This window comes from Ambystoma mexicanum, chromosome 13 (assembly GCF_040938575.1).
Source record: "Ambystoma mexicanum isolate Mex_15411 chromosome 13, UKY_AmexF1_1, whole genome shotgun sequence".
In the NCBI taxonomy this organism is placed as follows: domain Eukaryota; kingdom Metazoa; phylum Chordata; class Amphibia; order Caudata; family Ambystomatidae; genus Ambystoma; species Ambystoma mexicanum.
The window spans coordinates 6,925,807-6,952,532 of record NC_090938.1 but is presented as its reverse complement, the minus strand read 5'-3'; the positions used below and the strand labels follow the sequence as shown (position 1 = coordinate 6,952,532).

The window sequence follows — 26,726 nt, the reverse complement described above, 5'->3', positions numbered from 1 at the left end:
CTGAGAACTGGCAGTGTTCTTATTAAGAGCGTGGTCAGTGATGTCATCACGATGTAAACAAAGCCTTGCGACCCGTGTCCCAGCTTCATATATCAGATATTCAAGGAAGTAGCACTAGGCGCGGCAAGTTTAATCCTGCCGTGTGCATCTGTGACACAAACAGTAACCTTAGCTATTAGCTCCAGGCTAAATGGAGGTGACGAGTGTCCAACGATCTCTGAAGGTGCAGCCTTCCAAGACAGTACCCATAGGAGTCGCCATGTCGGGTGGATTGTATGGCACCAACATAAGCTATGGAGCTCTACATGGTCAATGTTTAACTCTAGACAAAGGTGCCCATCCAGTTCTATAAAACGAATTGATCGTGTTCAAAATCTAGTTGTAGCACAAAACATCACCTGATGTACACAATATTGTTCAATATCTAGGGTCAGTGATAGCAGATCTATGTTGAAGAATAGTTCAAAAGAAATAAGTCCTATAGTCTACATGCAGGTAGGTTATAGCTCTATAGGGGTATAGAACGTGGGTGCGTGATGTTACTGCTGAGGTCTAAAACCGTTTCTAAGGTGGGTCAGAGAGGTCTAGTGCTCAATCCATTTAGTTCTTTAAGCTATAAGGGACCTCCCTCGAGTATGTATTTCCGGCAATGGTCTATAGCGAGCAGGAGTCTCTGGTGTACACACTCACCTACACTAAGGTGCCACAATGTCGTGTATGGCTGGGAGTCAAACCTCAATTGCAATTCGAGATGTCATAATATTTCATAGAAATGCCCCCAAGTAGATTCATTCATCCCAGATGGATGGAGGGCATCTAGTTTGCCAATCCATACAAGCTCACGTTGTTTCAGGTTTCTGCACAGGCACCCCCTCTCTGTGGTCTACACACAACTGCTAGTATTAAATACAGGTCTTCTGTTGGCCTATGATGATTCTAGTGGCACCTCCTCCGTCCCACTCACAGGATGGCAGTTGCCAGTTGATGGTCCTGCGTTCCCCATGTTGGAGGCGGCCGTACTAGGCGGTGTGGCTTGACGTGTGTTGGGCTTCTGGGTGCGAATTCTAGGTCCTTCCCTGTAGCTGGATGGCGCGGTGAGCGCAGGGATTCGCTCTGAAGATCCCGGCGTTCTTGCTCACCGCCCATGGGAGATTTTGGCCTCCAGGACGTTTGTTGTCGTGGAAAGGAAAGGAAAGTGCTGTGAGAATACCGGGGAATATTGGAAGCTTCTGGCTGCCTTCCATGGCCATGAGAGCTCGTACGACCTGTCGAGCTTGCTGCTAGTGCTCGGCTGTCTGCTAAACCTCTGCTGCCTTTTGGTAAGCCCTGCTCTTGTATTCTTGCTAAACTTTGCTGTTCTTTCTCTTTTCGTTCAGCCACGGTGCTCCTTTCTGGCCCTGACTGGACCATCTTTCAAAAAATGCCAGTGACAAGGGCTCACACCACGAATAACATGACCCACAATATGGACTTACCAATCGGGCATGTCCTCTGCCTTTTGCCCTATCCCAACACCCTGGCCTCTTTAGGCAGAATGGAATCCTTCTTACAGTCCACATTCCCTATCCCTCGTGGGAGCGGTAATCGCATATCTGAAGTCCTGGCATTAAGCGCAAAAAGGAAACAAAGACTCCAGAAAAACTCCCTCTTCCCCACGAAGAGGGACGCAATTAAAGCTGACGATGCTTTAGCGGGGCCCTCTTCCCCACCAGCAACGCCACAAAGAGGGACGCTATTAAAGCGGGTGATGCTTTAGCGGGGCCCTCTTCCCCACCAGTAACACCACCAAGAGGGACGCTATTAAAGCGGGTGATGCTTTAGCGGGGCCCTCTTCCCCACCAGCAACACCACTAAGAGGGACGCTATTAAAGCGGGTGATGCTTTAGCGGGGCCCTCTTCCCCACCAGTAACACCACAAAGAGGGACGCTATTAAAGCGGGTGATGCTTTAGCGGGGCCCTCTTCCCCACCAGCAGCGCCACTAAGAGGGACGCTATTAAAGCGGGTGATGCTTTAGCCGGGCCCTCTTCCCCACCAGTAACACCACCAAGAGGGACGCTATTAAAGCGGGTGATGCTTTAGCGGGGCCCTCTTCCCCACCAGTAACACCACCAAGAGGGACGCTATTAAAGCGGGTGATGCTTTAGCGGGGCCCTCTTCCCCACCAGTAACACCACTAAGAGGGACGCTATTAAAGCTGATGATGCTTTAGCCGGGCCCTCTTCCCCACCAGCAGCGCCACTAAGAGGGACGCTATTAAAGCGGGTGATGCTTTAGCGGGGCCCTCTTCCCCACCAGTAACACCACCAAGAGGGACGCTATTAAAGCGGGTGATGCTTTAGCGGGGCCCTCTTCCCCACCAGCAACACCACTAAGAGGGACGCTATTAAAGCGGGTGATGCTTTAGCGGGGCCCTCTTCCCCACCAGTAACACCACAAAGAGGGACGCTATTAAAGCGGGTGATGCTTTAGCGGGGCCCTCTTCCCCACCAGCAGCGCCACTAAGAGGGACGCTATTAAAGCGGGTGATGCTTTAGCCGGGCCCTCTTCCCCACCAGTAACACCACCAAGAGGGACGCTATTAAAGCGGGTGATGCTTTAGCGGGGCCCTCTTCCCCACCAGTAACACCACCAAGAGGGACGCTATTAAAGCGGGTGATGCTTTAGCGGGGCCCTCTTCCCCACCAGTAACACCACTAAGAGGGACGCTATTAAAGCTGATGATGCTTTAGCCGGGCCCTCTTCCCCACCAGCAGCGCCACTAAGAGGGACGCTATTAAAGCGGGTGATGCTTTAGCCGGGCCCTCTTCCCCACCAGCAGCGCCACTAAGAGGGACGCTATTAAAGCTGAGGATGCTTTAGCGGGGCCCTCTTCCCCACCAGCAACACCACTAAGAGGGACGCTATTAAAGCTGAGGATGCTTTAGCCGGGCCATCTTCCCCCACCAGTACCACCACTAAGAGGGACGCTATTAAAGCTAACGATGCTTTAGCGGGGCCCTCTTCCCCACCAGCAACCCCACAAAGAGGGACGCTATTAAAGCTGAGGATGCTTTAGCCGGGCCCTCTTCCCCACCAGTAACACCACTAAGAGGGACGCTATTAAAGCTGACGATGCTTTAGCGGGGCCCTCTTCCCCACCAGCAACACCACTAAGAGGGACGCTATTAAAGCTAACGATGCTTTAGCCGGGCCCTCTTCCCCACCAGCAACACCACTAAGAGGGACGCTATTAAAGCTGAGGATGCTTTAGCCGGGCCATCTTCCCCCACCAGTACCACCACTAAGAGGGACGCTATTAAAGCTAACGATGCTTTAGCGGGGCCCTCTTCCCCACCAGTAACACCACCAAGAGGGACGCTATTAAAACTGACTATGCTTTAGCGGGGCCCTCTTCCCCACCAGTAACACCACCAAGAGGGACGCTATTAAAGCTGACGATGCTTTAGCGGGGCCCTCTTCCCCACCAGTAACACCACTAAGAGGGACGCTGTTAAAGCTGGCGATGCTTTAGCGGGGCCCTCTTCCCCACCAGTAACACCACTAAGAGGGACGCCCTCTTCCCCACCAGTAACACCACTAAGAGGGAAGGGGACTGGTTGCTTCTTAAGGAGCTTTTCATGCCGGATCTTGATGCATGCTCTAATGCTGAAGACCTCCGTGCTTGGGTTGTTTCCCTGGCTCTTAAAACCTCTACGTTGCACCCACCAAGCATGGACAAATATTGCCAATTTGAGCCTATTGGTGCAGAAAAGTCCTGTCAAACCTCTGATACTCAGAACTGGGTTCATCAAGGCTGCCAAACGTGTCCGGAGGAGCCTCCTTACAAGGAGTGAATCCGCAAGCCTCCGTAGTGGAGTCTGCTCCTGGTGCAGCTAGTGATCGCTTGTCTGGTCCTGAAGAGCCTCCTAAAAAGGAGTGAATCCAAAAGCCTCCGTAGCAAAGCCTGCTCCTGGTGCAGCTAGTGATCTCTCGCCTGGTCCTGAAGAGCTGTCATGAACTTCAGATCACGCCCCTTTTGGACCTCCTGGTCCTTGTCTCAACGGGGCTTACATTCAGTACTACTTCCAACATGGCCGTTCAGAGCCGTAGCCCTTGCTCGCTCCATGTGCTGAGCGCGGCGTGATCTATTTATAGACCACGCCTTCCGCGGCTCTGCGCGTCTCAATGCTATTGCAGAGTAGCCCAGACGTGTGTTCGTAGCTCGCGGTATTGTGTCCTTATCCCAGTGCTATTACCCACGCCTGTCGCTTTTCTCCTTCCTGGTCCCGGGCATTTCTAGCCTTTCAGTCTCCCGGATTCCTGGACTCCGCGATCCCAGAACTAAACGCAACCTGGAACCAGACGAGACTCGCGCAGCGCTGTTCAAGACCAGGAGCGTTCGCAAGAAGGCAGCGATCGAAGACACCGGCAAACACCGGACCCAGGTGAGAAGGGGGGAACTCCTTGACAAGAGCCTCCTTACAAAGGAGTTAATCCTCAAGCCTCAGTAGAAAAGCCTGCTCCCGGTGCAGTTAGTGATCTCTCATCTGGTCCTGAAGAGCCTCCTTACAAAGGAGTGAATCCTCAAGCCTCCATAGCAAAGCCTGCTCCCGGTGCAGCTAGTGATCTCCTGTCTGGTCCTGAAGAGCCTCCTTACAAAGGAGTGAATCCTCAAGCCTCCATAGCAAAGCCTGCTCCCGGTGCAGCTAGTGATCTCTTGCCTGGTCCTGAAGAGCCTCCTTACAAAGGAGTTAATCCTCAAGCCTCAGTAGCAAAGCCTGCTCCCAGTGCAGCTAGTGATCTCTCATCTGGTCCTGAAGAGCCTCCTTAAAAGGAATGAATCCTCAAGCCTCTATAGTAAAGCCTGCTCCCGGTGCAGCTAGTGATCTTTCGTCTGGTCCAGAAGAGCTTCCTTACAAAGGAGTGAATCCTCAAGCCTCTGTAGCAAAGCCTGTTCCTGGTGCAGCTAGTGATCTCTCGTCTGGTCCTGAAGAGCATCCTTACTATGGAGTGAATCCGCAAGCCTCTGTAGCAAAGCCTGCTCCTGGTGCAGCTAGTGATCTCTCGTCTGGTCCTGAAGAGCCTCCTTACAAAGGAGTGAATCCGCAAGCCTATGTAGCGAAGCCTGCTCCTGGTGCAGCTAGTGATCTCTCATCTGGTCCTGAAGATCCTCCTTACAAAGGAGTGAATCCTCAAGTCTCTGTAGCGAAGCCTGCTCCTGGTGCAGCTAGTGATCTCTCATCTGGTCCTGAAGATCCTCCTTACAAAGGAGTGAATCCTCAAGTCTCTGTAGCAAAGCCTGCTCCCGCTGCAGCTAGTTTTCTCGTGTGTGGTCCTGAAGAGCCTCCTTACTAAGGAATGAATCCTTAAGCCTCTGTAGGAAAGCCTGCTCCCGGTGCAGCTAGTGATCTCTCGTCTGGTCCAGAAGAGCCTCCTTACAAAGGAGTGAATCCTCAAGCCTCCATAGCAAAGCCTGCTCCCGGTGCAGCTAGTGATCTCTTGCCTGGTCCTGAAGAGCCTCCTTACAAAGGAGTTAATCCTCAAGCCTCAGTAGCAAAGCCTGCTCCCGGTGTAGCTAGTGATCTCTCACCTGGTCCAGAAGAGCCTCCTTACAAAGGAGTGAATCCGCAAGCCTATGTAGCGAAGCCTGCTCCTGGTGCAGCTAGTGATCTCTCATCTGGTCCTGAAGATCCTCCTTACAAAGGAGTGAATCCTCAAATCTCTGTAGCAAAGCCTGCTCCCGCTGCAGCTAGTTTTCTCGTGTGTGGTCCTGAAGAGCCTCCTTACTAAGGAATGAATCCTCAAGCCTCTGTAGCAAAGCCTGCTCCTGGTGCAGCTAGTGATCTCTTGCCTGGTCCTGAAGAGCCTCCTTACAAAGGAGTTAATCCTCAAGCCTCAGTAGAAAAGCCTGCTCCCGGTGCAGCTAGTGATCTCTCGTCTGGTCCTGAAGAGCCTCCTTACAAAGGAGTGAATCCTCAAGCCTCAGTAGCAAAGCCTGCTCCCGGTGCAGCTAGTGATCTCTCGTCTGGTCCTGAAGAGCCTCCGTACAAAGGAGTGAATCCTCAAGCCTCCGTAGCAAAACCTGCTCCTGGTGCAGCTAGTGATCTCTCGTCTGGTCCTGAAGATCCTCCTTACAAAGGAGTGAATCCTCAAGCCTCCGCAGCAAAGCCTGCTCCCGGTGAAGCTAGTGATCTCTCATCTGGTCCTGAAGAGCATCCTTACATAGGAATGAATCCTCAAGCCTCCGTAGCCAAGCCTGCTCCCGGTGCAGCTAATGATCTCTCGTCTGGTCCAGAAGAGCCTCCTTACAAAGGAGTGAACTCTCAAGCCTCCGTAGCAAAGCCTGCTCCCAGTGCAGCTAGTGATCTCTCGTCTGGTCCTGAAGAGCCTCCTTACAAAGGGGTGAATCCTCAAGCCTCCATAGTAAAGCCTGCTCCCAGTGCAGCTAATGATCTCTCACCTAGTTCTGAAGAGCCTCCTTACTAAGGAGTGAATCCTCAAGCCTCACTAGTAAAGCCTGCTCCCGGTGCAGCTAGTGATGTCTCGTCTGGTCCAAAAGAGCGTCCTTACAAAGGAGTGAATCCTCAAGCTTATGTAGCAAAGCCTGCTCCCGGTGCAGCTAGTGATCTCTCGTCTGGTCCTGGAGAGCCTCCGTACAAAGGAGTGAATCCTCAAGCCTCCATAGCAAAACCTGCTCCCGGTGCAGCTAGTGATCTCTCGTCTGGTCCTGAAGATCCTCCTTACAAAGGAGTGAATCCTCAAGCCTCCGCAGCAAAGCCTGCTCCCGGTGCAGCTAATGATCTCTTGTCTGGTCCAGAAGAGCCTCCTTACAAAGGAGTGAACTCTCAAGCCTCCGTAGCAAAGCCTGCTCCCGGTGCAGCTAATGATCTCTCGTCTGGTCCTGAAGAGCCTCCTTACAAAGGCGTGAATCCTCAAGCCTCAGTATTAAAGCCTGCTCCTGGTACAGCTAGTGATCTCTCGTCTGATTCAGAAGAGCGTCCTTACAAAGGAGTGAATCCTCAAGCCTCCATAGCAAAGCCTGCTCCTGGTGCAGCTAGTGATCTCTCGTCTGGTCCTGAAGAGCATCCTTACAAAGGAGTGAATCCTCAAGCCTCAGTAGCAAATCCTGCTCCTGGTGCAGCTAGTGATCTCTCGTCTGGTCCTGAAGAGCCTCCTTACAAAGGAGTGAATCCTCAAGCCTCAGTAGCAAAGCCTGCTCCCTGTGCAGCTAGTGATCTCTCGTCTGGTCCTGAAGAGCCTCCGTACAAAGGAGTAAATCCTCAAGCCTCTGTAGCAAAACCTGCTCCCGGTGCAGCTAGTGATCTCTCGTCTGGTCCTGAAGATCCTCCTTACAAAGGAGTGAATCCTCAAGCCTCTGTAGCAAAGCCTGCTCCCGGTGCAGCTAGTGATCTCTCGTCTGGTCCAGAAGATCCTCCTTACAAAGGAGTGAATCCTCAAGCCTCTGTAGCAAAGCCTGCTCCCGGTGCAGCTAGTGATCTCTCGTCTGGTCCAGAAGAGCCTCCTTACAAAGGAGTGTACCCTCAAGATTACGTAGCAAAGCCTGCTCCCGGTACAGCTAGTGATCTTTCGTCTGGTCCTGAAGAGCCTCCTTACAAAGGAGTGAATCCTCAAGCCTCCATAGCAAAGCCTGCTCCCGGTGCAGTTAATGATCTCTCGTCTGGTCCTGAAGAGCCTCCGTAGCAAAGCCTGCTCCCGGTTCAGCTAGTGATCCCTCGTCTGGTCCTGAAGAGCATCCTTACATAGGAGTGAATCCTGAAGCCTCCGTAGCAAAGCCTGCTCCCGGTGCAGCTAGTGATCTCCCGTCTGGTCCTGAAGAGCCTCCTTACATAGGAGTGAATCCTCAAGCCTCCGTAGCAAAGCCTGCTCCCGGTGCAGCTAGTGATCTCTCGTCTGGTCCTGAAGAGCCTCCTTACAAAGGAGTGAATCCTCAAGCCTCCATAGTAAAGCCTGCTCCCAGTGCAGCTAGTGATCTCTCATCTGGTCCAGAAGATCCTCCTTACAAAGGAGTGAATCCTCAAGCCTTTGTAGCAAAGCCTGCTCCCGGTGCAGCTAGCGATCTCTCGTCTGGTCCTGAAGAGCCTCCTTACAAAGGAGTGAATCCTCAAGCCTTTTTAGCAAAGCCTGCTCCCGGTGCAGCTAGTGATCTTTCGTCTGGTGGAACTCCCTTGCTTATGAAATCGGATACCTTACCTGATCCTTCACTCTTAAAGCATATTTGCTTAAGCGCGTCCCGTATGGCACAAATAGCCGACCCCACTTTCAGGATTTTTGTTTGCCATGGATCCTAGAAACTCTATCATTACTCATGTTGACGATCCTAGGGAAGATGCATCCAGGGAGGCGCTCAAGGACACAACGCTAGCCGGGCTCAACCCAAGAGTGGCCGTAACTGTGTCAGAAGATCTGAGAGTCCTTCGGAGGATACAGACTGATAACTGGTGCTCCCCTGATAACACAGGCTGCATTGCTGTTGGATGTGGACGTAGCAGCCTACCCCTGTTTTTGAACAAAAAGTCTAATTTGCAGTATATGTCCTCATTTACCAAGCTAAGCATGATTGTGAATTGATTGTTTCCCCTGATCATGTATGCCTTGGTAGTTTCCTTCTTTTCTGACGTTTTACCATATGCTTGATCATGTTATGTAGTTATATGTTATGCTTGTATTGTCTCCTGGTTTTTGTGAGCGCACTGAGGCCTGCAGGTGTTTTGTGCTATATAAGAAATAAACCAAACCAAGCAGGCGGGCATTTGAACCCAGGTGCGTATAGTGCTCGGGTGCGATATAGGGCTTGAGGTCAAATCTGTGTGTGGCAGTGCTTTCTCCTGTTGGCAGTAAGGCTGAGGTGTGGTCGTGCAAGAGGCCACAAATTAGGATTATTTGAAATGTTTCTTTATTTTCTTCCATCTCCAGATGATGACAGAACTGAATGGCTTAAGGAGAAGGAGACCCTGGGACTGGACTTTCCAAATGTAAGCAGCACAGGGGGTGTGTGGGGAGCAGGTGGGGTGGGGAGACGGCCTTGAAGGTACCTGCACACCACTCAAGTTTGACTGTTCCTTCCGGCCATGCTGTCTGGTTCCACTGACACGTGAATGGTGATCTGTTCCTGGGTCTGTATGTCTGGGGTCAAGTGGGGGTGGCCTGCAGTGGTCCTGTCTGGATGCCCAGTTAGCCAGTGAGACGCCCCTAGAAGTCCATCAAACCCTGTGGCCTTTTGTGTCCCCTTGTACATCACCTCTTTGGCTGTCCTGGATCTGCTGTCATTGCCTGCATATGGTCTCCTCTGTACCCAAACCTATGCTCTTTATAAGCCCCCTGCCCCACTTTAAGGAGGTGATCTATGTTAGGTTTATTTTTTATAACTGATTGTCCTGCTTTTTCCCTGTAGCTTCCATATTTTATCGATGGACCAGTCAAACTCACCCAGAGCAACGCCATCCTTCGCTACATTGCACGCAAACACAACTTGTGTAAGTCCCGGGGAGCTTTCGGGCGGGGGGCAGATTCTTAGACCAGTGCGTTGTCAATCTCCGAGTGGAAGACTCCTCATCCCTCAACACTACACTGCTTTTCTCTCCTCCCGAATCACAAGCACCCACTTTCTAAACAGTTGGTAGATACATGGCTACTTGCCCTGACAACTCTCTACACCAAAACATACTGCACTTTTGCATGTGTTTCGACATGAATTTGAAACCCTTGTCAGCGCTTCCCTGAAAACAGAACCAGGAGAGCATCGCACTAGGCTCACTTGCTCCCAGCCACCCTCTGCCCCACCAACCGAGCCTTCAGGGACCAGCGCCAAGCCACCATGAAGTTGGCATGGTGCACCAGTCGATAAAGACCACCTGCAAGAGTTGCCATACTCATCAACTTAACCAGGCAGCTCAGTTGAACATTTTCCTTTATTGAACTAAAGGGAGCAAAACTGCCCCCTCCCCCCACACCCTGTGAGGAATTTGACCATCCGCACGGCGGGTGTGCACTCGCCAGGGCTTTTTGATATTAGAAATTGAATGATGGGCGATCACCCTCAGAAAATGTGTGGGGCTAAATCGCACACATTTTCCTATGCTCACTGCACAACACAAATATAGATCTGCGTACGCTGGGGGGTGGGGGAACAGCCTCCCTGTCACATTTAGTTGGAATATGACAGCCAGGAGTACATGACGGCATTAAGAGGAGGAGGCCAACACCTTCCTCCTGCCATGGCCAGCCTAATTAAATATCAAAGGCTCCATGCATCCACCCTGCCCATTGTCGGTCTGCTGGTGGCAATGCATACTGATGAGAGTTAATTGAAGGAGGCCTGGTCGCAGAGCTGACAAAGGGACAGGAAACCCAACACCAATTTGATATGCATCTGTGTCAACCTAAAGTCAGCCTCCCTGCCCCCTTTAGTATGAATGTCCTGTCTGGGACAACTGTTTACAGTAGTCAACACCTGCAGGGGGACCCCGTTTCAGAGGGAAGAAGTATGTGATTTGATGGAGACAAAGAACTTCGAGGGAGACCTGCGCTTTGATCAGGAACCACAGAAAGCTCAATTAACCAGAGAGAGTCTTTGATCCACAACAGACAGGAAGATGGGTGGGACTTAGTAGTACATGTTTTCACCCTTTTACCTTTCTTGTTTGAAAGCACTCTGATTATGACCTCATGCATACAGGAGATTGTTGGTGGGGACCCAGGATTGGTTCAATAAGGTAGACTTAGCCTGCAACAGGGCCCATTTGGCTTTAAAAGAGGGCTGAGCTCCTCTCTTAGCAGATCATATGAAGACTTTGCAAGGAGTAACAAGAAGGACTCATTTGGACCATGGCTGAAGGTACAGCTTCCGCCAGTGAAGGAAGACCAGAGGTATTCTTGCTTTTTTCACTTTCCCCCAGAAGTTCACTGTCTCCAGAGCTCTGGTCCTCTCTAGGCTGGACTATTGCAACAGTCTCTTTCTAAACCTTCCTCCCTCTACTCTTCGACCTGTACAACTTATCCAGAACAGGACTGCAAGACTGTCCTTGGCCTCAAGCCCAGGGATCGTATCTCTCCAGCTCTGAAATCTCTTCACTGGCTCCTGTGGCTGCAAGGATCAAGTTCAAGACCCTCTGCATCATCCACAAGGCTTTCTGGGGCCTGGGACCGCTCTACCTCCAACTTTCTTGTAGAGGAGCAGCTGCACGCCTCTGCAGGAAATCCTGCCCCCCTGCCTCCTATATGTTGGAAGTCTGAGACTGCGCCATGTTTGACACCAGCAGTTGTGCCAATTCTGCAGAAAGTGTTTGAGAAAAGGTATTCTCTGAGTAAACCCTATCGAATGTATCTCCAAAGAGACGACAATCTGAATGAGGAACTCCCTGAGGGAATGTGAAAAAAGAAGCTAGTGACATCACAAGAGACGAGCGTGACACACTGAGAATACTGGCTGAAGAGAATGTATGGATCTTGTGGAACTGATGACGAATTTAAGAATTGAGTAAACTTTAATATGCAGAAAGGAAGATTGCATGTGTGCCACGTGCTATAGAAATGTGACCATTCAATGATTGTACAGACGCTGAAACGGAAGTAGACTACATAGAAGCTGGCTATACGTAGTGACTAGACTGCAGGCAAAGCCGCCATTGTATAGAAGCTGGACATCGGTGTCATGCATTTTAGTAAGCTCAAACCCTGAAGAGAAGGGATGAAAGCTGTGTTGCATCAACGAATTAGCTGAAAACCTGGAAGAGCCTGGCAGGGCTGTCTAGCCTGGCATCAAAACAGAAGTGAGAAAGTAGGAGTAGAGGTGCACTCGGGGATAACCAAAGGTTAAATCAAGATAAACGGAGTTGGTTCATTTAAGTGTGTTTCAGGTGCACCTGAGAAAATCTTAAAAGATCAATGGTAAATAACAACAACAGGTGGTCCACCTTAAGCAGGGGACAACAGGGCACACTATAGGTTAGCAATGCACAACAAATGGTAACCTTTATACATATAAATGATTTTAATAGAACATAATCATTAACAAAAGATCAATATTGACTTGATCAGTACATAATACATTCAACACAAATGAGAATTTACATTAGTGTACAACAAGATTTCTTCAAACAAATCAAATAAAAGTTTTTGGATCAAATAAGTCCTTTGTACATGTGGGAATACATAAATAGATAAAGAACTATGTGATACTACTTTCTCTTCAAGGAGCACGTGATACTGAGATGGGTCTCTATAACTCAGTACCTTCAAGGAGCACGCGATACTGAGACGCGTCTCTATAACTCAGTACCTTCAAGGAGCATGCGATACTGAAATAGGCCTCTATAACTCAGTACCTTCAAGGAGCACGCGATACTGAGACACGTCTCTATAACTCAGTACCTTCAAGGAGACGCGATACTGAAATGGGCCTCTATAACTCAGTACCTTCAAGGAGCACGCAATACGGAGACGGGTCTCTATAACTCAGTACCTTCAAGGAGCACGCAATACTGAGACGGGTCTCTATAACTCAGTACCTTCAAGGAGCACGCGATACTGAGACGCGTCTCTATAACTCAATACCTTCAAGGAGCAAGCAATACTGAGACGGGTCTCTATAACTCAGTACCTTCAAGGAGCATGCGATACTGAGACGCGTCTCTATAACTCAGTACCTTCAAGGAGCACGCGATACTGAGATGCGTCTCTATAACTCAGTACCTTCAAGGAGCACACGATACTGAGATGGGTCTCTATAATTCAGTACCTTCAAGGAGCACACGATACTGAGATGGGTCTCTATAATTCAGTACCTTCAAGGAGCACGCGATACTGAGATGGGTCTCTATAATTCAGTACCTTCAAGGATCTCACTGCTGAGTTGGGTCTCTGTAATTCAGTACACTACGCGTTTCGGGTAAGCGGGCCTTTCATCAGGTGTGAGAAGTAGGAACATTTCTGCAAAATGTATGGAGACTAAGTCGGGGATATTTAAATGTGTATGATTAAGTAAACTAATATATATCAAAAACCCAGTGTTCAGCTGACCTTTGTGTTCGTCATCTATTCCAGAAAGGATACGAATTCCATGAAAGGGAGTCATCCAAGGAAAGACATTCAATTTGCCAGTAGGGTAGATACTGGAGGGAGATAAACAAGTGCAAATATGATGAGTTAACTAGTGGATGGCCAGGGTGGGGATCAGTCGCTAGGTATTAGCGCTGGGTCCCATGCCAAGACCATCAGTTGATTATTTTAGCTATAGCGGAGGAGAGATAATTGCAAAGGGAAGTAAACTCACCCATGTACAGGCGACAAGTGAGAATGCAGCTTTCAGAGAGGTACAGGAATGTAACCAAACCGTCGGGGTGTAAGTTGATGTGGCTTGACAGTGTCTGCCCACTTTTTTCACAGTGCCGACTCCAGCCCCCTTGGCTGTTTTTGAGTCCAGCACACAAAAAAGCTTGTTTCTTTTAGTTTTTATCCACCACGTGAAAGTGTCTGCATAGCACGCATCTTGTATCGGTATTTTGCTTTCCATAGAATATTTCAATATAGATTTTAGGGTTAAAAGGTGCACACCTTTTATACTTTGTCAGCCGTGCTGTAGCAAAAATCCTCCTCCAGCTGTTCAAAAAAAAAATTCTTTGGGTTTTGGTTCATTATGTGAGAGACCATGCTCATTTTTATTTAGAATTTCCTTCTATTAGTGAACGCCAGTTCAATTAAATGTCTGTATTTCACTTTCGGATATGTTCTGTCCCTGCTCCCCCACAACATTTTCTGGACTCGAGCCCTATTGATGACCATGAAAGATCTGCACAATTGCTTCTCTGACCCCCTCAGTACCTTTCCCGTAAATGGGTTTCTTACGATTGCATTATCCTGCACCAAAAGCACTTTCCCCATCTGGCCCAGAGGCAATCCCTTCCCTTACTTCCCTGGAACATGCAGACACATTAGGTATGTTTGGATTACTTACCTGTGATCTTCATTACTCCTTGTCCTGCTCTTTCTCATCACAGTACTTTCTTTAGAGGGACCCATCTCTACAAATGATTCAGCTCGCTTGTCGGCTACTCCAAAATAAGCCTCACTCCTGATATTGCTACAACTGTAATATTAACCGTTAAAATTCAGATATTGAACGTCAGTTTATTTGATCCACATCAATGTTAATGACTAATTATGTGACATAATTGTCTGCGATGCAAATACAGGGGCCCCACACATCATTTGCTGTCCAGGGCCCCACAAATCCTAGGGCCAGCTCTGTGGGGAGCTTTGTGCCGTTAAGGGAGACTGCAGGAGTAACTCTGCCAGGTGCTCCCATGCGTTTGCCAATTCTTGTCTGAGTTCCCGTTTCCACTCCTCGGCCTCTGAAGCGTCCATGTCTGTTCCTTTCCAGGTGGTGAAAGTGAGGAGGAGATGGTCAGAGTGGACCTACTCGAAGGCCAAGCCATGGACTTCAGGACGCAGCTCGCAACCCTTGCATACAGCCCAGACTTTGTAAGTTCACCTGGTAGGGGTTGGAGAAGGTTCCTGTGCCCAGGGCTCGTGGCCTGGGTAATATTGGGGGATAGGGGTCACCTGTTCTGGTGCTAATTGGTAAATTTCTGCATGCAGTCTCTTGCACACCTTGACTCCGCTGCTCCCCTTGCTCTCCGCAGGAGGCCCTCAAGGACCCATATCTGAAGCAACTCCCTGACAAACTCAAGCTGTTTTCGGAATTCTTGGGGCAGAGGAAATGGTTTGCTGGAGAAAAGGTATTTGCTCTTCCTTGCTGCCCTGCTGACCACTGCTTTATTGGGTTAACCATTTAGGTCTGAGGTTGTCTTGGGATGTGTGCCCTCTCTGCCGCACAGTTAAAGCCACCTGAGCCATCCAGAGCATGGCTCTGAGGCGGGAATGTGTGAAGGGGTTCTGGATATATTTCACAATTCGCCAGCAGGGGCACTGTGTCAATGCAGGTGTGCCAACCAAAAGCATCAGGCATCCCGCCCCTACATCCTCTGACATCTGATGGGTGCAGCAGCGAGGGGCCTACCTGTGGTCTGTGCCCCGGCGGCATGGGTAGAGGGGATGGAACTGGGGTTGCTTCTTGGGGGTGTTGAAGCCCACAGTGGCTCACCCGCTGGGAAGCCGGTGAAGGGTTTCGTTCTGGCTACTGGGAGGCGAGGGCAGCTGGAGGGATGGGGGGGGGGTTATCTGTTTGAGGTGCCCTGCTTCTGTTGTGATGGCTTTGCCACTTGGCTGCGGCAGAGTTGTGCCTCTCATCTTGGTTACCTGGTGATGTTGTAGCCTTAGAATAAAATTAGGGTGACAAATCACTCAGAGCCCAGAGTGTCCGTTCCCTCGCTTTACGTCAACTACATCGAAACTAACTCTTTCCCATCAACCCTCCCTTTCCTCCCTCTTCCCGTGCCCTCCCAGTGTCACGTGGTTGGTCCTTTGCTGGGCTTAACTCTTTCATGCCCCACAACACCTCCCCCGTGCTTATTACGAGAGTTCTCTGCCTCCCATCTGCATGATCAGTCGTGGTGGCCTCTTCACGATTCCACGCGGTCTTCCCAGTGACTCACCGTTCTCCCGTGGTCTTTCGTCTGCCTCTCAACAATCTGTCTCCTTGTCCTCATTCTGTGCTCGCATCTGCTCCGAGGTTTCTGGTTCGGGGGTCTGGAGCCGTCAAAAGAACGAGGCATTTCGAGTTATCTTGCATCCATCTCCTGTTGCAGTGACCATTGACCCTTTGAGTTCAGTAACAAGGAATGGTTCTGGGTCGTATCGTGAGTCTGTCTTCTGTTGCCTTTGCCGTACTGAGACCCGCTCTCCGATCGGTAATTGCTGCTCTTTTGCTCCTCGTCGCCGGTCTGCCCATTCCTTGGCTTTCCCTTTCTTCTCAGCGTCTCTTATGTCAGCACCTTGTTCTGCTGTGTAGTTCTCAAGTTGTATAAGGCATGTCCTAGGTCTGTATCTTATCATTTCTATTGGTGTCTTGCCTGTGGCTTCATGCGGGCTGTTCCGGTAGCTTCTTAGTATTTTGGACACTGCTTGGTGAACGGTTGTTTGGTCCAAAAGAGCTTTCTGTCTGGTTCTCTTGGTAGTGGTCATGAAGCGTTCCTGCATCCCATTGGCATGCGGCCACAGAGGTGTGATTCTTTGATGTTGAAACCCTAGGTGTGCTGCAAACTTCCTGAATTGTTGCCCTTGGAAAGGGGGCCAGTTGTCCTTTTTCACAACGTTTGCCCCCCCCATTTGCTGAATAGTTTGTCCATCACTCCTTCTATGTGGTGTAAGGCTGTGGACTGCACGTATTTTACTATTGTGAATCTCGAGCATTGGGCCATTGTTACTAGCAAGTGGCCTTCTTCTTCCAGGGGACCATAGAAGTCCATCGCCCCTGGGTGCCAGGTTCCTTCTGGTAGTGGCACTATTTGCAGGGGACATGGGGGAGTGCTCACTGCAGCCTTTTGGCTGTCTGGGCGTATCTTCAACTATCGTGTCCATATATGGGACACATACTTGGTTGCGTAGGATCTTCTTTGTGTTTGCAACCCCTCGATGTCCTTCGTGTGCTGTGTTCACTATTGTTTTCCTTAGGCATTTGGGGACTACTAGCCTGTTTCCCCTCAACAAGACGCCTTGTTCTGTGGTTGCTAGATACCCCTTGTAATCGTTTCTAGCTCTTTCCTGTCCACCTCCCTGTCCTCAAAAGATTCCTTACGGTAGTGCTTCCACCGATTCGCGTTGCTGAGTCGCACGACTGCTTGGATGGTGGGGTCTGCTCTGGTCAGCAAATAATGTGATGGTGAGCGTTGGTGGAAGTGCGTTCTCTGGTAAGTAGTTGATGTAGTGTTCCGCCTCGTTCCCCGAACGCTTCATCTCCCTGCCCTTCCGGGTGTTGAGATAGATAGTCTGCAGGGTTTGCACCCCCCCCCCCAGTTTGTGGCTGATGTGGAAGTCCTATTCCTGAAGCCTAATGCCCCATCTCTCAATGCAGGGGAGCATTTTTGTTTCCAGCTTGCCAAAGATGGATATGAGTGCCTGATGGTCAGCGATGAGCGTGAACGGTTGTCCTATAGCGAAGTGGGGGAACTTCTCACACGGCCATACAGCCGCCAGGCTTTCTCGTTCTGGTTGCAAGTATGCCCTTTCGGTGGCGTATGCAACAATATGCCTCTTCTTCTGTCTGTCCTGTTCCGTCTTCACCAGAATGGCACCGAGGCTCTCTGGGCTGGCATCAACTGTTATGACCATGTTTCTAGCTGGACTGAAGTATGGCTGTTCTTGGTTGCTGATGAGGGACGTTTTTATTGCCTGGAATGCTGCTTGGCAGGCCTTATCGCATTCGAAGGGTGTGTCTTCCTGGAGAAGTAGTCTTAGCGGGTCCATTAGCGTCGCATAGTTGGGTAGATAGCGGGGGCAGTATCCTGCCATGCCCAAGAATGACTGCAGTTCCACTACTCCTGTTGGGGGTGTGTTAAGATTTCCATTTATGGGTAATTTTCCCTCCAGTTATGACCCCCCCCACCCTTTTGCTTTAGTCTGACCATCCTATCCCTGACTTATACCAGTGGAACCCAGCCTACTGTTCTACTCTGCTGGGTTTTCGCTCACTTTGTTATGGGTAAACTGACATGCCCTTCAGACTGTCAGTCCTGGGAGACTTTGTTTCCCTTAGTCTTTCACTTTGTTGCCATTTGTTGGTAACATTTTATCAGTGCACCTTCCAGTACAGTGCCCTGGGGGGGTCTCTTTCATTTTAAAGGCCCTAAACACCCTTGAAGGATTTTTGGTGAACATACAAGTGTGTACAGGATGGAGCTGTTGGCAGCAGTTTCATTTTTGACTCTTTTCTATGGTCCAAACCGCATTTACCGCATTTGGCCCAGGACAGTGACCAGTGCCTAAAATGGCCATGCCACGAGGTTCTTTGTTGTATCCTTTGACCATCTTTGCCTTCCCCAGGTCGAGCAGACCTGGGAAATTCCTTATTTGGTCTTGCAGACCCCTGCGCAAGCCAAAGCTTTTGCGGGATTCTGCATGCCTTGTGTGTGTGTGTGCCCAGGATGTGGGCTGGAACTATCTAGTTCCAATACACTGCCTGGGTGCCAGAATGTCTGCTGTGCTTGGGATGACTGGGACCACCGTGGTCTGGGATGGTTGCATGTGAGCAGATCTCCTTTTGGTTTCTCTTTGTTTTGGCGCAAAGGAGACTTTGGATAAGGGCAGGTACTCTACACCCATTCCAGGTTGATCTTCTGAGTTCACACTGAACTCGGTGAAGGAGCCAAGTATCCTGAACCAAAGAAGCAGATCCGTGGAACCGCTGGTGACCTGCTGGAAGTTTTGGCACACTGACCCCGCTTTTGTCCCGTCAGAGCCCATGTTTCTCATCAATCACAGAAGGCCTGCAAGGGTGCTTCAACCCATTGGAGTAGTGGAACTAATGGCTCCCGGCACCTCCTGCTTAACCTGTAACAATCCTTTTCGGAAGTGTTCCTGGACCGCCCAGTGACCTGACCAGCTCGTACGAGACCTTTGCCCTGGAACCTCCACCGTCTCGAGTTTCGACACAAGCCTTTGGGGACCATAAGCTCTTTGTAGTAGCCACTCCAGAGTTTCGTACACCTAGCATTCTTAGGTCTGAAATTTAGAGAGTCCGACTGAACCCAAGCCTAGGTGGTTCCTGTGTCGCCCCGCTGTGGTGACTAACTTCGTGGGTGCAGTAAAGTAAGGGGAGTTATGTCTCGCGGGACTCAACAAGAATTTTTAGTTCATAACATAATAAGACTTCAAATGGTTTATTGAAAGGTAGGCAAGGTCAGAACAACACAAGAACAGACACCTTATCAAAAGCAATTTACTTAATTCACAAACTAGACATAAAAAGCTATACATCTGAAAGTTCTTACTATAATTCATGCTGAACATCAGATATTTGTAAAAATCACAAGGCATCGTAGAAAAACAATTCCTCAAGTGTAACGGTGCAAGCACACTGTGCGGCCTAGGCCGATGTTGAAAAAGAGAGGAACAGAACTCCCTGTGCGTGATCCAAAGTTCACGAGGAATAAGGCTGTGACTATCAGAGGCATGCAATATGGTACTGCACAGAGACTGAAAAAATAAATCAAAGTTAAACTGCATTAAGTCTAAAGTGCATTAAGTCAACTACAAGTAATTGGGACAGGAAAGCAATGGCAAACCTGTCACCCAAGTATCCTTAAGTTGATAGTTTTGACAATTTAGATGAATCTAGTCTTGAAAGACTGATAATACGAGTATCTCGTTGCTGTAGTTGAGTGCGGTGGGTACCTTCACAGTTAACTTGCAGATGGTCTCCTGAACTATCTCTGCTGCGGAGGATATCCCAAAGTTAAGCCGCTTATAATGGAAAAGTCCATTGTGCATTGCAAATGCGGTGATTGGTCTTGACTCCGGGTGTATGACCAGCTGGTGGTACCCCTGGTTCATATATAGTTTGGAGAATCTTTTGGCTTGGTTGAGTCTGACCATATCCTCAATGTTTGGACCTGGGTGCCTTTCTATTTGGATTGCTGAGTTTGGAATGCGTATGTCAACGCAGAGGCGCAATAAGCCGTTTTCCTTGGGGTTGATGACTAGGGGCGGCACCCATGGCATTGGCCCGCTTACCCTTTCAATGTTGTTGTCTAGTAGGATTTGCAATTCTTGTGTTACTTGTGCTTGGAGGTGAAATCCACCTTAGCGTGGGTGTTGAGGACTGGAGTTACCCACGGGTCGATGTGGAGGGAGATCAGAGTCCTTAAGGATGCCTAGCCCTTAGAATAGTGCTGGGAACAGGATTTGATTGTGTCCAGCGACATCTGTTGTTGTGACATCACATTCACTTTGTGTGTCCCTATTGGGACGCCTTGGACAACTTCTGACTGGTCATAGTGAATGTCTATTAGGGCAAGTGCACGAGCGGTGCGATAACTTAGTGGGCATCGCCCTGTTGGTGGGCTTTGTATGACATTTATGGTGGTAGGCACTTTATATCCTTTGTGATACAGATCACATTGGAAATTGTCCAGTGGAGTGAAGTGGGTTTGCTGTACCCCATTGAAAGATTTGAGCTTGGGCCGGTTGTAGTGTGTAGACATCTTTGATGGTTTGGGTCTCGTTCATCACACTTACGGTTGCCCCTGTGTCCACGATGAAGTGGTGGTTTAGCGCTTCTATTTGCTTGGTTACTTTTGGGGCTGCATTGTCTGTTGCTTCGCTGATCAGTCTCACATACTCTCTGCTGTACCTGTCTTGTGGGCTGTATCTTCTCTGGTTATGTCGTTCTCCCTCCTGATCCTCAGGCGGGTTTTCCTATGGATCTGGTCCAGGGCTGTATTGTGGGTTTGGATTTGGGTCCTTGTCATAGTTTATGTTGCGAGATCCGGGTTGGTGCAAGTAGTGCTCGCCTGGGCTTGGTGGGTAGTCGTAGTCATCATGTATGGCGGTGGGCTTTGGATTGCTATGTCTTCCATTGCTCCTATCATTCCGGCTTGGTGTTGGAGTGTGGCCTTGTTCCTTCCTGGTTTCGGCCTCTATGAGTGTTGGTCTGGGAACATCTTGTAGCCGGATGCCTGGTTTTTTCTTGTCATCTCATTGCTCCCGGGTTTATGGGAGGCTTGTAGCTCACAAGTGCAGGGTGTTTCTCTCGACACGTAGCTTGGAAATGATTTTCCTGGTCACATCTCATGCACATTTGACCTATGGTCAGACATTGTCCCCTGTGTGGGTATTCAAATCCACATCGCCTCTCCTTGGGGCCTTTGCTGGGAAATTCTGGGTCCAGGTCTGAACGGTGGGCCTTAGGATCTGCTACCTCTGGTAGACGTGTTCTGCAATGCTGTCACTTTTCCGAGGGTTTTCAATGGTGCTGCTTGCACATCTCCCTCATAGGTGCTCCGCGTGCAAGTGGGTGCTTCTTCTCCAAACTCTCATACAGCTCTGTTGTGCGCCGGCCTCTCTTCCTCCACAGGGTCTCACTGCTGCTTTTCGTCCCTCACACCAGTGCCACGTTCCAGGCCTCCAGCACCGCTGAGTGCCGCTCTGCTCCGCCTGTCCCTCAAACGCGCGTGCAGGCTCGTGAGCAATAACATTAGGGTGACAAATCACTCAGAGCCCAGAGTGTCCTTTACTTCTCTTTATTTAAACTACATCGAAACTGAAACTCTTTTCTATCGCCCCTCCCTCTGCTCCCTCCTCCCGCGCCCTCCCAGTGTCACGTGGTTGGTCCTTTGCTGGGCTTAACTCTTTCATGCCCCACAACAGGTGAGTCCTTGACCTGGCCCTCGTATGGCACTGGCAGGCTTGTGTGCAGTCTCTCCTTGTGGGGATGCTGCTGGGTAATGCAGGGTGTCTGGTGGTTGATGCTGTGACTCTGTATTCTCTCTTCCAGATCACGTTTGCAGATTTTCTTGTTTACGACGCCCTCGACCAGCATCGCATGTTGGAACCCAAGTGTCTTGACTCCTTCCCCAAACTCAAGACCTTTCTGGAGCAATTTGAGGTGAATCAATTGGCATTTTCTATCCAAACATGCAATGTTCCTCTGGGGTTTCTCACCCATCCCCTGTTTCTACTCTGTGCTCCTGGCGCTGGTCAAACAAGGGAGCAGGAAGGTACCCAGTCCCCGTTTCATCAATCATGTCGTGATAACCAACCCCTCCCCTCCACACCGACCCGATTCTTTCTCTTGTCAAAGGAATGGACATTTTACTCTTAGCTGTTCTTATAGGAAAGCAGGGTTTCCCCAGTGCTGCATTGGTGTGTGGCTGCACAGGACCTGGGCTCTTCTGTTGCCCCGGTGCTGCTCATGGTGTGGCTGCACAGCACCTGGGTTCTTCTGTTGCCCCGGTGCTGCTCATGGTGTGGCTGCACAGCACCTGGGCTCTTCTGTTGCCCCGGTGCTGCTCATGGTGTGGCTGCACAGCACCTGGGCTCTCCTGTTGCCCCGGTGCTGCTCTTGGTGTGGCTGCACAGGGCCTGGGTTCTTCTGTTGCACTGGTGCTGCTCCTGGTGTGTGGCTGCACAGCACCTGGTCTCTTCTGTTGCCCCGGTGCTGCTCATGGTGTGGCTGCACAGCACCTGGTCTCTTCTGTTGCCCCGGTGCAGCTCATGGTGTGGCTGCACAGCACCTGGTCTCTTCTGTTGCCCCGGTGCTGCTCATGGTGTGGCTGCACAGCACCTGGTCTCTTCTGTTGCCCCGGTGCAGCTCATGGTGTGGCTGCACAGCACCTTGTCTCTTCTGTTGCCCCGGTGCTGCTCATGGTGTGGCTGCACAGCACCTTGTCTCTTCTGTTGCCCCGGTGCTGCTCATGGTGTGGCTGCACAGCACCTGGTCTCTTCTGTTGCCCCGGTGCTGCTCATGGTGTGGCTACACATGGCCAGGGCTCCTTCTGTTGCCCCTGTGATGCTCATGGTGTGAGGCTACACAGGACCTGGGCTCTTCTGTTGCCCCTGTGATGCTTATGGTGTGGCTGCACAGCACCTGGTCTCTTCTGTTGCCCCGGGGATGCTCATGGGGAATGCCTTTGAAATGGGTTTCCTCTTTTCTATCAGGGCGACCCAGGTAGTGTCTCTCCCTCCCTTTACATCTTCCTGCATGGTGGTTGATTGTGGAGTCCCCCAGGGGTCGGCGCTTTCCCCCCTTGCTCTTTAATCTCTACATGGCAGCCCGTGGCTCGACTCATTGCCAGCTTCGGTGTTCTCTTTTATATGTATGTGGACGATACTAAAATCTTTTTCTGTCTAAATGCACCGGCCGACAGCCCCCCGGCCCTTTTGAAAGACTGTCTCTCTGCTATGTGCCAATGGATGTCTGATAATTGGGTAAAGCTAAACAGTGACAAATCAGAAATACTTGTCATTGGAAAGACAACCATTGGCTGACTACTGGCCCTCCTGCCTTGGGCCTTGCCCTCAATCGGCCACTGTAGTGAAAAGCCTGGGCGTTAAGATCATGTCATCGGGGTGCAGAGAGGCACAGATCTCTGCAGTATGCCACAGCGGTTTTGCTAAACTTAAGATACTGAAGAAGGTGCTTCCATTTCTTCCCAGTAGTGCTAGGAGCAAAATCGTCACTTACCGCCATCATGGGTGCCATTGACTACTGCAATGGCATCTAGTTGGGCCAACCGGCAACCTTACTGCAGCTACTTCATATTCTACAGAATGCTGCAGCTAGGCTTGCCCTGACTGCCCCAAGACATGCTCACACGCGAGACCTTCTGCAGCGCCTCCATTGGCTCCCAGTTAAATCCTGGGTTGAGTTCAAGATTCTGTGCATTGCCCATCGGGCTATTCATGCTACTGGGGCCTCGTTCATTCAGTCAAGGCTTCCTCTTTATCAGCCTAAGAGAAACCTAAATTCAGCTGGTCAGTTCTTGCTGACCGACCCCCGTTTCCGGCTCTCCCGGATGAGTGGCAGATCCTTTTCAGTGCTGGCCCCACGTTGTGGAATGCACTTACACTGCATATCAGGAGCCCCCAGGCACTACCTGCCTTTTCAATACAACTGAAAACTTGTTTGCTCTGAGCCAGCGCCTTGATGCCTGCGGGTCTTTGCCGCGCTTTATAAGTTATCATACAATACAATACATTGGTGTGTGGCTGCACAGGATCTGGGCTCCTTCTTTTGCCCCGGGGATGCTCATGGTGTGTGACTGCACAGGATCTGGGCTCTTCTGTTGCCCCGGGGCTGCTCATGGTGTGTGGCTGCATAGGATCTGGGCTCCTTATTTTGCCCCGGGGCTGCTCATGGTATGTGGCTGCACAGGGCCTGGGCTCTTCTGTTGCCCCGGTGCTGGTCATGGTGTGTGGCTGCACAGGACCTGGGCTCTTCTGTTGCCCCGGGGCTGCTCATGGTGTGTGGCTGCATAGGATCTGGGCTCCTTCTTTTGCCCCGGGGATGCTCATGGTGTGTGACTGCACAGGATCTGGGCTCTTCTGTTGCCCCGGGGCTGCTCATGGTGTGTGGCTGCATAGGATCTGGGCTCCTTATTTTGCCCCGGGGCTGCTCATGGTATGTGGCTGCACAGGGCCTGGGCTCTTCTGTTGCCCCGGTGCTGGTCATGGTGTGTGGCTGCACAGGACCTGGGCTCCTTCTGTTGCCCCAGTGCTGCTCATGGTGTGTGGCTGCACAGGACCTGGGCTCTCCGTCTGTTGCCCAAGATGTGGCTAGCCAAGTCCTCAGCACTGGCTTTACCTGCGAGTTTGGCAGCTGTCACCGCTAGGCAGTTAACTTGTCTCTGCTTCCCCTGACTGCACTGATGGGTGGTCTGTTGTGTTCTATAGTGTTGACGCAGGGACGCAATTTCACAAATGACTGGGATAGCGGATGTGACATCACACGACTCTTGACCTCTGACATTACTTAATTTGAGCCCAACCCAAAGTGGCATCACAGGAAGTGATGGCACATGACCTTTCACCCCTTGACAAAACAAGAAGTGGCATTACATTGCATTGTTGCTAAGTACACTGTGAAAAATATGGTTACGATATCACTGTCATGTGATATACATTTCATAGAAGAATGGATCACAATATGTAGCGTTAATATTGATGTGGATGGGCCCATATTACCAAATGACTGTGAACGCAAGCAGACTTCCAAGGCCACTTAGGCTAAAGTGCCTTATATAGAACATATATACATATAATATCAACATCAGAAGGATAAAAGGCTGAGTGGGCCTTGCTGGGATTCGAACCTGCAGATCACACACACATCGCAGCAGCGAGCGCTCAACCCACTGAGTTTCTTACCACTATAGCTTTTTTACCGGCTATTGTAAAATGAGAATTACATGTCTGAATGTTCTCAAAGTCAGAAAGGAAATTACACTCTGTAGTGGATACCATTAAACTGGTAACTGAGATGTAACTGCAGGCCAGTTCATTTGTAGGTCTGGTGCAAAGTTTGGCCACGTGTCAAGCCTGCGTGAATCTACTTTTCAGGCTTCAGAGAATGGCAAAAAACATACCATTGTGAGGGTTCGTAACTGTGTGTTAAAGAATTTAGAGTAGTGCAGGGAAAGCAGCGCGCTCGCACGGCATCCCGTACTCTGGGCACTCCTTACCTCAGACATGCAAACATCCTGAAGAGCATGCCAGGGAGATAGGAAAGATAGACACATTACAACAAGGCATTAATTGCGGCACAATGAAATCAAGGGCCACTTGATGTGCTATGGTCAAACATTTCTACACTGTACACAAGCTTTTAGGCACAAGGATTTTGCCAAGTGACCGAGGACACCGAGATGGAATGTCTTGTGACGATCCTAACAGAGACAACAGCTGAAAAAAACAGGCTATAACTGCAACTTGCGAAAAGCAAAATACATAAGTATAACCTCCGAAGTGGAGGTTTATTCTACTCTAAATGCTTTTTGGAAGTTTTTGTCTGCATTGTTAAATTCAGGTGTTTAAGAACAGACTAAATCAGCGACTCACCCCCTGAAGTGGGCTTGAAATAATTATTGTATAGAATTCCAGAAAGACAAATTATGTGTTATTCCTGTTGTTTCATATTTAGCGTCACCGCTCAAAGTGTTACTCTTGTGGCGCCCCCTGTTTTTTTTTAAGAGCCCTGAACAAGAATGTCAGCCACTCCAGAAACAAAAGCCACATGGCGCTAGCCACAGCCCAGGAGCTTCCATTTTTATTTTGGGTGGGTGGAAGCAAGGGAGACCTCTGGGGTCACAGCTGTGACCCCTAAATGACGTCCCTGGTTGGAAGCTTTGGGAGGTGTGGCCTGCAGGGGTTGCTCTGGTTGACCCACCTGTTCTCTGATTCTCTCGGTCACATGCTTTTTCCTTTTGTTAACAGGCTTTGGAGAAGATTAACACCTACATGAAATCCAGCCACTTCATGAAAACTCCCATCAACTCCAGGACAGCAAAATGGTCCAATGTGAAATAGAGCCAGCAGGAGGCGCCACCGAGCCTCCAGAAAGTGCAATGCTAATGTAGAAACTGGTATAAATAAACTTGCATTGGTTTCCTATTCTTGCCCAAGGAGTCTGTGTAGACCCACTATCGTCCCGGACTCTTTGACAGTCTGGTTTTGGGGAAGGTATGAGGGCCGGGGGTGATGTTTTAGGGGATGCAGTGTCTTGGGGCGGTGTCTGGTCACCCTGAGCGCTGCTGTTCACTTTTAGAAATCGAGTGTTGTGGGTATTTACCCTCCCTGTTCCCGACAGCCTGTAAGTGTGGGTTACATCTCCTGTGAGAGCTTTTCCTGGGACGCTTGGCACTTGCTCCAGGGGAAGGAAATACGAATAAGTGAAAATCCATTTTGAATGTTGCTGAATGCCTCCATCCTGTAACTGTGAAGGATCTTCTCAGAGTGAGCCGAAGACCCCAATATTCTATCCTTTACAAAACAGCCTCCATCTAATCTTCACAGCATGGGTTTTCCGGGCTGCTTTTGATTACCAAGTGCGGACCATGCACTATTACCGACCACCTCAATTAGTGCTGACCATGCAATATTACTGATCACCTCAATTACCAAGTGCTGACCATGCACTATTACCAATCACCTCAATTACCAAGTGCTGACCATGCACTATTACCGATCACCTCAATTACCAAGTGCTGACCATGCACTGTTACTGATCACCTCAATTACCAACTGCCGACCATGCACTATTACCGACCACCTCAATTACCAACTGCCGACCATGCACTATTACCGACCACCTCAATTACCAAGTGCTGACCATGC

The 26,726-nt window shown here is 50.0% G+C and overlaps 1 protein-coding gene across 1 annotated transcript in view; it reads left to right on the top strand.

The window, feature by feature from the left end:
- LOC138520723 (glutathione S-transferase Mu 2-like) overlaps positions 1-26,003 on the top strand; it is a 30,350-nt gene extending 4,347 nt beyond the window's left edge. Inside the window, exons 3-8 of the mRNA XM_069632988.1 lie at positions 8,916-8,974; positions 9,394-9,475; positions 14,380-14,480; positions 14,642-14,737; positions 21,391-21,501; positions 25,827-26,003. Coding sequence (XP_069489089.1) covers positions 8,916-8,974; positions 9,394-9,475; positions 14,380-14,480; positions 14,642-14,737; positions 21,391-21,501; positions 25,827-25,919 — 542 coding nt within the window. The 3' untranslated portion in view covers positions 25,920-26,003. The remainder of the gene's footprint in view (positions 1-8,915; positions 8,975-9,393; positions 9,476-14,379; positions 14,481-14,641; positions 14,738-21,390; positions 21,502-25,826) is intronic.
- The last annotated feature ends 723 nt before the right edge of the window (positions 26,004-26,726 follow it).